Here is an 11,327-nt window from a genome sequence, read left to right as displayed (position 1 = left end):
AAGGTGTCAGGTATGTTTGGATTGTATCCAATATGTACCTTACCAAATTTTTGGTCATGTACAAAATGCTGATCATTGTTTGGATGGTGACCAAATTTTTTGGCAAACCAATGCCCCTTTGCCTTCTCTAGCGTGGGGGCTACTCGCTTGGCTTCAATAAAGGAGGTGGCTGTATGGTCCCTCTCAAGCCAAGCCGAAGATCTTCTTGACGCATGTCTTCATTGACATGGCTAAAGTTTCGTGTTTCGGAAGGCTCCGACGGTGAACTTCACTGGGTGAGTCGTGCCTGGAGATTGCTGGATCAGATAAGATTCGGTCGCGTGCAACCACATTTTTCTGTTGTTTGGTTTCCGAGGGAGCGATGCGAACCTCTGTAGTTTGTTGCCATCTCTGATCCATGTATTTAATTCCATGGTGATGACAGTGGTGGAGAATGACATGGAAACCGAGATCTGGGGACTAATAACGGTGGTTCGAGTCATGGCTTGGTGTTTCGTGACTTGTAGCAGCGGCAGCGGCAAGTGGGACGCGACAACACATGAGAAGTTTAGAGTCTAATCTTCACGGTGAGAACCCAAGGGCTTACCTCGATTGGTTGTGTCTGGCAATGGTTTTGTTGAAGCCATTGTTTTTTCGACCGCGGACCTTCTCCAGGGTGAAAACCTTTGATCTATGATCAGGGAGACGACGCCAGTTGTGCACTATTCTTTTTTTGGAGGCGTCATTTATGGAGAAGATGAACTTATAGTGACGTCTTGGTGGTGTCAAGTTCACATAGAAAAAACAGTTGGCAAGATCAAGTTCACATGTATTTGTGCAATTCCGCTAAGAACGTACCGGTGTATATTAGATCATCTAGCGGAGAGTTCTAACTAGACGTACACAAGCATCCAAAATACCACCACCAAACATCATGCCCCTCAAAATAGCTGTAGCAACAGTACACACGGCCCTAATTACAGCCGTGATCTCATCTTCATACGTACATAGACGTAGGTAGCATCAAAACAGGATCGACTAATTCGCGTCAAAAAAGGCCTTTACAATGCAGATATGCGTCGTCGGCCGAGTTCGATCTTGACTCGATCAGCAGTCGGCCGCAGCCGGCCTCTTTCTGCTCCCTGCTGCCAGCTGCGAAGAACAACAACACGATAGCAATCGGTTCAGTGCTGAATTGTTGATCGATCGCCGTCACTGTACAGGTTTCAGTGAAGAGTCAAACAAAGAGACTCACCGACGAGGCAGGCAGATCGGAGCTCTTGAGCACCCGCAGCCTCTTCGCCGTGGCGATGAACATCCTGGGTGCACAGATTGGTCAGATCGACATCGACCAAAGCAAGCACGGTGTAAATTTGATGGCGACTCAGTATGGATATTACGATTTTCAGAGATGAGTAGTTCTGTAGTTACTTACTTCCATGGGACGTCCCCGACGAGCATCCTGTCGCCCTCGTCGTCCTCGTACACCAGCGTGTACTCGCCGCCGGAGATCGCAAAGAGCTTCCCGTCGGCGGAGTCAGCCAGGTCCCTTTGAGCTGCACGCGGAAAGATGTTCTTTTGAATCAGACCTACGTGATTGGCACTCCAAGGTACATGGTGTATGCAAAGCACTGGTATTTTACCTGCGAGCAGGCCGCGGAAGAGGTTGTCGACGGCTGCGGAGAGGTCGGCGTAGCTGCCGTGCTCCTTGAGCTCGACCTTCCGCCCGATCGGGACGCCGTCCATGTTGATCTTAACGAACTGGCCCTTCCGGAACACGCGTTCGTCGCCGGCACCTGCCTTGAGCGCGACGTCAACGTCTTGGTTTTCCCTGCCGTCCTCCTTGGACCTGGACGGTTTGGAGGCGGCCAGGTTCCGCCGGAACGAACGCACCGGCGGCCACCCCACGACCGGAGCAGCCGCTACTGCCGGCCTGCAGGTCGGAGAAAGCGCCAAAAATCAGTATTTTTTTTTTCTAAAGAAACGGAAGGATCAGACATCGCAACTGAAATAAGATTCGAGGCCTACTTGGCCTTGTAGCCATTGCTCCCTTGTCCGTTGGGTTGACGAGCGAAATCGCCGCCATCGAAACCTGACAACACCACAGAGAAACCATCAAAACATGGAAAACTTAACCACACTACCACACACAAAACAAACAAATACAACTACACTAGAACAAGAACAAAGCATGACCAAGTAGTAAAGAACAAGAAGAAAGAAAACGCAGTGGCAAAGCAGACCTGCTGCAGCGGCCACCGGCTTGGTGAAGTAGGCGGGGAGGCCTAGACGGAGCTCCAGGCCGCTCTCCCCCGCCGTCTCCCTGAACCCGCTCCACGCCATGAGTGAGCAAAAGCTCGCCGGCGAAGCTACTAGCTAGCTGTTCGCAGCTGAGGCGACAAGGAAACCAAGAAAGTGATTGCGAGAGGCGGGCTAGCTCCGACAAGTTCACAAGCCCAACACACACGTCTCTAGTCTCTCCTCCTCCGCAGTGAGACAAGCGGTGGTGGGGGCGAAAATATATGGAGGGAGAGATGACACCAACCAAGCGAGGAAACAGTGCAGGTGCTGGCCGCTCGCCCACCTGAGACGGCGCGGTGCCCGGGGCGGCAGCTAGAGAGACCAAAAGGCGGCAGGGGGTTTGGGAGAAAGGGACAAGGGTTTGAGCGTTTTGAGGGCGCGTCTTCAAAGCGAGCGAGCAGGCAGAGCAAGGCTACGGCGCGCGCAGCAGCTGCTGCAACCTGCAACCTGCACCTAGGTTTGCTCCAACAAACAAAGCTCTCTCTTGAATGCCAGTACTCCTATGATACGAAGCTAGGCTAGGAGGGGAGTGGGAAGAAAGGCAGCGAGAGATTCCGGTGCAGGAAGCAGCGGCTGGCCGTGAAAGGAAAACCAGAGCATCCAAAGCTAGGCCAGCGAGCAACAACGGCTGCCTACTTTCTCTCTACTCTCTTTCTTCTCTCTGGTGCAAAGGTCGAGCTAGAACAATGGAGTGTGTGTGCTGCGGTTGCGGTGCACTTCTTGCGCTTATAAACGGGAGGAAAAGCGGAAAGCGCTATGTTCATTAAGGAGTACCACCCACCACAATTTCATTGTTATTCTTATGTTATCTGCTAGCTTCATGATGATTCCCTCTAGGGGCGCAAACATATCTCCATATCCCAATCTGATCCGGCTAATCCCATCATGGTCGGCGCACCTAGCTCCTCTCCTCCATGTGTTTTTGTTGTGCGTATAATATGGTGTCCTGAAAAATTGTTCTCCATCACGTTCCAAGTGTCTCTGATTAAAAACATATTATTGTTAGCCTCGCTGTAGATGACAACAGTTAGGGGAAAATGCTGTCTTGGAATCTTAGTTCCATATCACCAAAAAAGGAAGAAAAAACAATCAATGGCTTATCCCAAATGTACTAGTGACACACAGTGTCGCAGTGCCGTCGTTTTCAGCAATGCCATCGTCGTAGTGGGCAGCGTGGGCCGTGCTTGATTAGCGGTAGATTCATCCGTGAGAGTGACAAAATTGCCGGTGTTGGATAAAGATGGTGAGAAAAGAGGGTCGGATAGGATAAGCTCGGCACTGAATTATTGTTACTGTGTGTCTCCCATACCTTTTTCTTTCACAATCATGTCATTGCGAATCACTAAGTGGGCTTGAATTAACTAACAGTTCCAAGTGATCTCGAATGATCTCATGCTGGTTTGGTTAATTATAAAATTAGCATGCTCTAATAAGGGGGGATGAAATTGGTTGTGTTGGCCCCTTTTTAGCTAGTGCTCTTCGGTTGTTGGTGAACCACGTATGGCAAAAGGAAATGTATGGCGAGGGGAAAGCGATGGGTCCTTATTATGTGTACTAGTACAAATGCCCGTGCGTTGCCACGGGAAAGAATAATATATTTTTAGTCAGTCTCAGATTGTTTATTGATTCTCTTGATGATCACAAAGCCATTTTTTTTTACTTTCGTCCGTCAACATCCTATTTTGCATCATTGCTTGTTGATGCGACAACTATGACTCCTTGCATTATTTCACTCCACCTAGCAAGATAAATAAATATTTATATAGGTAAATTCACACACAAAAACACACGTGTAAAACATGATGTGCTCGCAGTTTGTGATTATATTACAATTCCCGACATGTTTTCTTCATCTCTGGAGGCAATTGGAAATTCGCAAGATGTCTTGTCCTCTACCGGTGCCTCGCTAGGATACTACACTAAACTTGTTTCTCATCATTCCATGCCTTCTCATGAGACCTCCCCAACCCCAATGTTTATGTGTTCTTGTTGCAGAGTATGATCATTCAGACTCCGTGTCCTTGTTGCACTACATTATCATCCGGACTCCCTAGTGTGTGCGAAAGAAGCAATGCAAAGAAAAAAGTACACTTTTGTTTATATAATCTTGATAGTCAAAAGTCAATATCTCACATTCCTGAATAGAAAAGACATACTACCAATAACATAAAATTAAGAATATCCTACAGGTTGTTTCTCAAACCAAAATATTATGAACTAATTGGAAAAAAGCATCTTAAGAGACAACAAAAAGGATGGCGACATATTTGATGAATCTACTGTAATACTATATGTTGGGGAGAAACCGGAGAGCATAAATTGTCTGAAGTAAAATATCCATAACACTCTATTCTTCTGTGATAATTGATAAATTTGCCTACCTAATTTTGAGTAAACCCTCTCACATACATAAGATCCTTGTAGATAAAAATGGTTTGTCTTTCTTTGAAGTTGAAGCAGAAATTCCGGCGTCAGTGAAAAACCTAACATTCATCTGGCAATATTCATAGCTACTCACCTGCGTCAACGGTGACCATGGCAGTGACAAACACCCAGATACTGCAGCAGTAGAATCCCAACAGTATCCCCATTTCTGCACTTGTTTTAACATAACATTTTTTTACACATTTTAACATCACGTTGACAGATAATCAGTTAATCACCCATTCCCTTGCAGGAAATGTCAATGGTGTATGGAAATCTCTAGGTTGTAGTGCTGAGTGGAATCGAGCACCCATACAACGTTAAGCTGAAATTCTCAACAATCACAATGCATACCTATTATCGGATAACCAAACCACCAGGAAGCGAGAACAAATTCTTAACAAGCGGGAGGCGTGCTCCACCTCCAGGTTGTCAAGCGCCAAGTGGCGAGTACTCGTCGTCCATCTTCTCCAGCTCCACCTGGACCATTGTTGCTCCGTCCGCCAGCGAGCCATTCACCTTCCCCGCCTCGGCGAGCTGCGTGGCCATGAAGATGGTGTTGCCGAGGTATCCATCCGGGAGCACCGACTGCAGCCGCTGCCGCTCTCCTGCAAACATTTGAGAATTGCAACATGTGGTGAGGGGAAATCCAGCGCGACAATCCACCACCACCGTTGTCTGTGAGCTCACGATGCGGAGGTAGCCTCAGCGACCCGGAGGATGGCATCCGCGGCAGCAACATGGCTATCACAAGTGAAATAGCAAGCATTTGTAGAAACTGAAGGACCTTATCTTCTCGTCTATAACCATAACACAAATGCCACATTGCAAGATATTTCTAAGAAATAAATATTGCGCATTCAGGTTTAAGAAAGTAAATATTGCACAAACTTCAGTCAAGATACAAGGAAGTAAATATTGCACATTCAAGTTATTTTTAAGAAAGTAAATGTGTTACCAGTGATTTGTTGATGCCTCCATGTGAAGCTAATTTCTCCAGGTCCTATGCGTCTGATGGCCCTGACTTCTGTACGGTATAAGAGAAAAAAAAAACATGGATGAGATGGAATAATATAAGAGAAAAAATCATCTACACACCACAGAATCAGACTCACGTTTTTGTCTTGTTCAGAATCATGTGCAATCAAAAATTCAGGAAGAGCCGCATGTGCACCTGGAAATCCACAAGAACCCGGTCATGGGCAGCAAGTCTCTGCATCTGGCGGCAGCTCCATAGTCAAACTATGAGTGTGGTTGCCGATCTTCAGACCAACGTGACAATATCAGGTCACAATTGTTTCCATGTCGCTACATAATAATCAACACCCAGGGAGCAAAGAGATGAGACAGTTACATGAGAACATCTCAAGGCATCCAGCGTCCTCGGCGCTGGCTTCAGGGGCTGCTAATATCGCGTGGAGGAGGCCACCAGCCAGAGTTGGTGAGAAAGATCCCGGCGACCTTGGCCTTGCAGCGGTGCTGTGCTTGACAAATAACATTTTAAATTTTATCATCTGAATGTTAATACACACAAATATTGAAAGATCTTAAATTCAACAAGACAATAGTTTACACATATTCAGCTAACAGTAAACACACATGGCTAGAAATACATCTTTGGAAAAAAAAAGATAATATAACTACATCTATTAAGCTCTCGCTCTCGTTGATGCCGCACTCCCCAGTAGTGCCATCTTGAATGAAATTTTGCTTAGGCATGATGCACATCCACTACAAAAAGTGTCCTAATTAGTACAGAATTATTTGCTAGGCTAGTGGCAGGACCACATCAATCAAACATATAAAATCTAGGTCCTAACACAAAGCAACCTGCTAAACCGAATATGAAAACCTTAAAAGCGACAACACATTAAAATCTAGAAAGTATGAACTACTCCGTCCACAGTCACACTGCCGCCAAGGCCATTCTCCTGAGTCTTGAGTTGATATTTTGGGGTTCCGGTAGAGGCACAGAGCACAGGGTTTACATACGAATTATCAGTCTAGGTAAACAGAAAATCTTAGCAACAGTAATCAGTTACATTACCAAGCAACTCAGTTGATGATGCAGGTCCTTACCAAGAAAGTTCAGCAAGAAGGCCGAGTGCTCTGTTGCAATGCCCAATCCCAGCAGCAGCAGCTGACCACTGAGGAAGCACACTCCCAGAGAAGGGGTTAGAACGCTTGAAGCAAAAGTAATGCATAAAATAGTAAAACATGAAGTAACAAGATACATGTGGTGGATAAGCATCCCCCGATTATCTAACCGATGATTCAGAAGGCGTGGACCGAATGAAAGATCATGAGCATTTGGATCTGTTCCCGTTAATGTTCGAATTGGTATACACCCCGTGCTAGTGCTGGTCATGCCCCCGCCGCTGGTCGTCGAGATTCACGATGATTGGTCATCGGCGATGAGATGTGGGCTCGGAAGGCTCATCTGGGCTGGCCGGCGGAGGTGGGACGGTGGCAAGGACGGCAGACGGAGGACGGGGAGAGGATGATGGCGCGCAGGAGACGACGTGGGAGGGGATCTCTCAGCTGAGGTGAGCGGCGGCGCCGACAGAGAGAATCATGGCGAGCGTGCGGGAGACTGCGGGAGGGTTTCCTACCTGCATCCGGATGTACCACTTGTCGGCGTGCAGATTTGTTTGAGTAGGTATAAAGTGAACCGGTACCATGGCATAGCAGTATTATAGTATTTGGTGGGAGGGCAAAATGGTCGGACGAAAATATGTAGGACGAAACCTTTGACCGGAGGAAACAAAACCAATTCCTCCTTTTTATATAGTAGAGATTACTGTATAAGCCATTGTATGTACCTTAAGAGGCTCAGGGATGCCCTCTGCTATTGGAACCTCAGGATGCCCTGCTCTGTCACACAGTCCTTTGAAGAGAGCATTGCGTGTAGCATATTGTGACATTGCCAAATATGGTTGTCAGCCTAATGATCTTAAATGAAAAGTATTGTCTATATTATGCAACATGCAAGCTCAATAATGTTGCATATGAATTAGGAACATATAAGAATTATTTTTTAAATTCGTCTAGCTTCCTAAACAAATAATCACCTAAGCAAGAACGAAAGAGTTCAGTCCTAAAAAAGTGTTCAGGCCATAACTACTAAATAAAGCATTAGCAAAAACCAATTATTAACTGCCATGCAACACGACACCCAGACAGGGACCAGAAATGCCAAAAAAAAAAAATAAGTCAGAGACAGTAATTGGGGTTCTCCATGAAGTAAACCAATTCAAACCCAAGAAACATGAAATTCTGAAAGTGATGTCCAATAGCCAACTTTTGTCCTCAAACACAAGAAAAGCAAATTATGCTTCTTATTCGAGTTGAAGCTTATTACAGGTAAAACAAGAGCTATCACAAAATAGGCAGGAACAAGCTAAGATTGCATATGCAAGACAACAACTTATGATATTGGACCGTCAAGACAACAAGTAAAAGTAGAGCTTATTGTTTTAAATAAGCTATACTGAACAAATATAGTCCACAGCGGAGAAGGCCGAACAATCCTGCAGAACCAAATATAATTTCTCCATTATTCTCTAAAGACCAGGGAAACATGAATGATCTTAGAAACCTCCAATTTTAACAAGTCTAGATAATATCACAACAGTCAGTATGATGATATAACTTATAAGTAATAGTTTCATTAGCATACTTGCCTCTTGCGCTAATAGTGAACAGCTCGTCATTTTGATTCACCATAACATGATCGAATGGACAGTACTTCGGCCCAGTTTCTTGGTCATGTAGAAGCAAATGTCGTTGACTAAAAGATCCCCTTTGCACATCTTGTCCACTTAGCCTAACATGGTTGCCTTCGTCTATGGGTGATGCAAAATCAAGGGCTTCAGCCATAGCCCAATCAATACCTTCACCACTTTTACACATTGCAGTGTGTTTCGGAAATCTGTTTCATGTAGCTTGGCAAGGAAATTTTGCTCAAAAATATTCTTCACATGGGGCTTGCAGCCTTCAGGTAGAGCAGTAATTGCTTGACAAGCTAGCACCTTTCAGTACCTCAATCTTAAACCTGCAAAGCAAGCATTTCAATGATGATGGATGATATATTGGTTGAATACATAAGTTACATGATCAACACAACTAATATTCTTACAAGGTGTTGCAGACACGTGGAATTTTCTTAGGTGACTTAAAGGTAGTATGGTAATCTGTGAGACAATCCCTCATGTTGCAAACATAATTTGTGCTTTTAGTGAAGTCTTCATTGTGGATTTGGTTCACTTTGTCGTGGATCCTTTGAACATCTTCTTTGTTGACTTTGCATGTTTCACGCATTTTCTCAAAGCTTCAATAAATTGGAATGGATCTTAATGACCGCCCAAAGAATAATTTTCATTAGAAGTACACACCGGGCTGGAATCGTAAAGCATAAAATATCAGCAAAAAAACACAAGTATGAAAAAAAAGGAATTGAACACAAAACATGAACATGGTAGAAAGGGTAATTAGGAGCAGCTAAAGAAGAAATGAGCGACAAGCTGTATACTACACTGGGTAAGAAACTTTGTAGACATGATCTGTAATGCGGGCATGGCCGTGGTGCGGCACCAAGGCCGCCACAAACAACCCGCGACGACGGTCGACGGTGCCAGACATCCGCATTGGGGAAGGACATCGTCGCCATTGCCCGTGGCCAACTTCAGCGCGCCGAGGCTGCCACAAACAACTCGCAGTGGATGATGCCAGGCATCTGCACCAGGGAACGGCATCGTCACCATTGCACCTTGAATAGTGTACCAGAGAACCATAATTTTGTATACAACTTACGATTTTGAGCAGGGAATCATGCTCAAGTGTCTTCGTCTTGCTACATGATAAAATGTCATTCTCCTTTTCTTCCCCCAAAATAAAGTATACCTAATACGTAATATAAGTATGTGATCCATATGATATAATTATGGATTATCTACAAAGCAGAGTAAAGTGCAAATAAAAACTGACTATTTCCTGTAATTCTAACTATGGACGCCATAGTGATTTTTAATCAAATTATTAATGTGATTGCTTTTCTCTCTCAACTATACCTTACCACGTTTGTTTGTTCAATCAACACTGGAATAAGTGCATAACGGAGCAGGTCTTGTCAGCCTATTCTTGCAATGAAACCTGAAACTCAGCTCATCTATCGGAAAGGAATCACTTTGATCTACATCAAAAAAAATCTTAATAAGAAACACCAGTGACGCAAGGTCAAGAAATTTGGAAGAGGAAAGAATAAAGGACATGTATGATTGTAAACCCGTACTGGGTGCAGTATGCGCCGATGGAATTCCGGCGAAGTGGCTAGCATACCGTGTTGTACCAGGCCATGTCTCGACGGTTGATGTCGCGATGGGAGGTGAGAGACCTGTGCCGCGCCGCCGCCGCTTGGAACGGGAAGCTCTGCTTGTAGACATCCTCCTCCCCAACGTCGCCAAGCTGGTTAGACCCTCCGCTCGAAGATCTCCTCCTCATAGACGGTCGCCTCGTCGCCCTCCGGAGCGGACCCGGCTGCCTGCCCGCTGCCGTACAATCCATGAAACGCAGATCCCTCCTCCTCGTAGACGGCCGCCTCGTCGCCAATCGGATTTGCGGGAGGCCGCACGTGCACAAGCAAGACCTTCGGTTTTGGCCCAGTCCAGCAGCTGGTGTTAACTTTCGTGGACCAAGCGATTGAGCCGGTGCCGTCAAATAGAGCGAGGTTGCCGTCGGGCGTGATGGCGAGCCGTGACGAGGATGGATCGGAGACCGGCGTGTCGCGGTTGGCCACCCAAACCAGCGTCTGAACGGCGATGTTGTGGTACCAGATTCCCATGTAGCAGCTTCCGGCGGCTCCTCCGTCTGGCAGAAAATAAAAGGAACATAGCGATAAGTATCACATCACACCGAACATACACGGTCGAGCAATGTCATGCAGATATGCAGGGACGAAGCTAGAAAAAATTACCACTGGGTCAGCACTATAATCTCTCCAGCTCACTGGTGTCATTCTTTACAAATTAACAATGGCTAATACAAATTAGTGAAGAAATTTGTATTTTCTATGGGTGTCAGCTGACACCAGCACTGTCAAGGCAGCTCCGTTCCTGCAGATATGCATCGTGGACTCACCAGGCTGGAAGAACTTGCGGCCGTGAGAGACGAGGGTCTGGCCAAGGGTGAGAGGGCGGGCCACGGCGACCGTGTCCGCGGCGCGCACGGCACCCACGCAGAGCAGCGCGAGAAGCACGCCCAGGGGAAGAGCGCCTGATGCCATCTCATTGAATCATTAAAACATCCGTGCTGAATAGACGAACTTGTCAGACTGAATCAACTAAGCATTTGGTTCATTGGATTTGCAGAACACACATACAGACATACAGTACGTAGCATATGCGGATGGATCCTAGACCTCAAACGTCCGCAGAGGAGCATCTCGTTGCTGCTGGATTCACTGCGTGGCAGAAGAAGCATCTCTCGTTGCTTCACATCAGTGTTCCTCCCATTCAAATCGACAAGTAGGAGCTCCACGGCACTCGGCGCATCGCGAACCTCGACTATGATGTCTGAAGAAAACTGAAGATTCCTAGCCGGCCGCCGCGATCGTCGCCGGGTCCGAG

General features: G+C 46.2%; 1 protein-coding gene and 2 long non-coding RNA genes across 7 annotated transcripts; all 3 read right to left on the bottom strand.

Annotated features, from left to right (window-relative positions):
* Nucleotides 1-787: 787 nt before the first annotated feature.
* Nucleotides 788-3,087, bottom strand: LOC124663072 (auxin-responsive protein IAA2-like). Its single transcript, XM_047200821.1, has 6 exons — nucleotides 2,223-3,087; nucleotides 2,008-2,071; nucleotides 1,623-1,912; nucleotides 1,415-1,535; nucleotides 1,235-1,298; nucleotides 788-1,131 (listed from the first exon to the last, which is right to left on the bottom strand). Exons 1-6 carry the CDS (start codon nucleotides 2,320-2,322, stop codon nucleotides 1,087-1,089), a joined length of 684 nt encoding a protein of 227 aa, XP_047056777.1. The 5' UTR covers nucleotides 2,323-3,087; the 3' UTR covers nucleotides 788-1,086.
* A 2,114-nt stretch (nucleotides 3,088-5,201) lies between these two features.
* On the bottom strand, nucleotides 5,202-7,621 carry LOC124658813. Its single transcript, XR_006989350.1, has 4 exons — nucleotides 7,527-7,621; nucleotides 5,820-6,183; nucleotides 5,663-5,731; nucleotides 5,202-5,312 (listed from the first exon to the last, which is right to left on the bottom strand). It is a non-coding gene; the product is annotated as an uncharacterized LOC124658813 (long non-coding RNA).
* Nucleotides 7,622-8,241: 620 nt separating this feature from the next.
* LOC124658812 lies at nucleotides 8,242-10,568 on the bottom strand. 5 transcript variants are annotated; one of them, XR_006989347.1, is made up of 6 exons: nucleotides 10,042-10,568; nucleotides 9,774-9,895; nucleotides 9,517-9,606; nucleotides 9,253-9,439; nucleotides 8,843-9,102; nucleotides 8,242-8,758 (listed from the first exon to the last, which is right to left on the bottom strand). It is a non-coding gene; the product is annotated as an uncharacterized LOC124658812 (long non-coding RNA). The 5 variants fall into 5 exon arrangements; XR_006989345.1 differs by having other exon boundaries at nucleotides 9,774-10,567; XR_006989346.1 differs by having other exon boundaries at nucleotides 9,779-10,567.
* Between the last annotated feature and the right edge of the window lie 759 nt (nucleotides 10,569-11,327).

This window comes from Lolium rigidum, chromosome 6 (assembly GCF_022539505.1).
Source record: "Lolium rigidum isolate FL_2022 chromosome 6, APGP_CSIRO_Lrig_0.1, whole genome shotgun sequence".
NCBI classification, from domain to species: Eukaryota; Viridiplantae; Streptophyta; class Magnoliopsida; order Poales; family Poaceae; genus Lolium; species Lolium rigidum.
This window is presented reverse-complemented; position numbering and strand designations above follow the sequence as displayed.

Bases quoted from the DNA above. Each gene is read 5' to 3' on its own strand.
- LOC124663072 (XM_047200821.1), bottom strand. From the start codon at position 2,322: ATGGCGTGGAGCGGGTTCAGGGAGACGGCGGGGGAGAGCGGCCTGGAG. The intron at 2,072-2,222 runs GTCTGCTTTGCC...TGGTGTTGTCAG, and splicing joins GCCGGTGGCCGCTGCAGCAG to GTTTCGATGGCGGCGATTTC. The intron at 1,913-2,007 runs GTAGGCCTCGAA...TCCGACCTGCAG, and splicing joins AGCAATGGCTACAAGGCCAA to GCCGGCAGTAGCGGCTGCTC.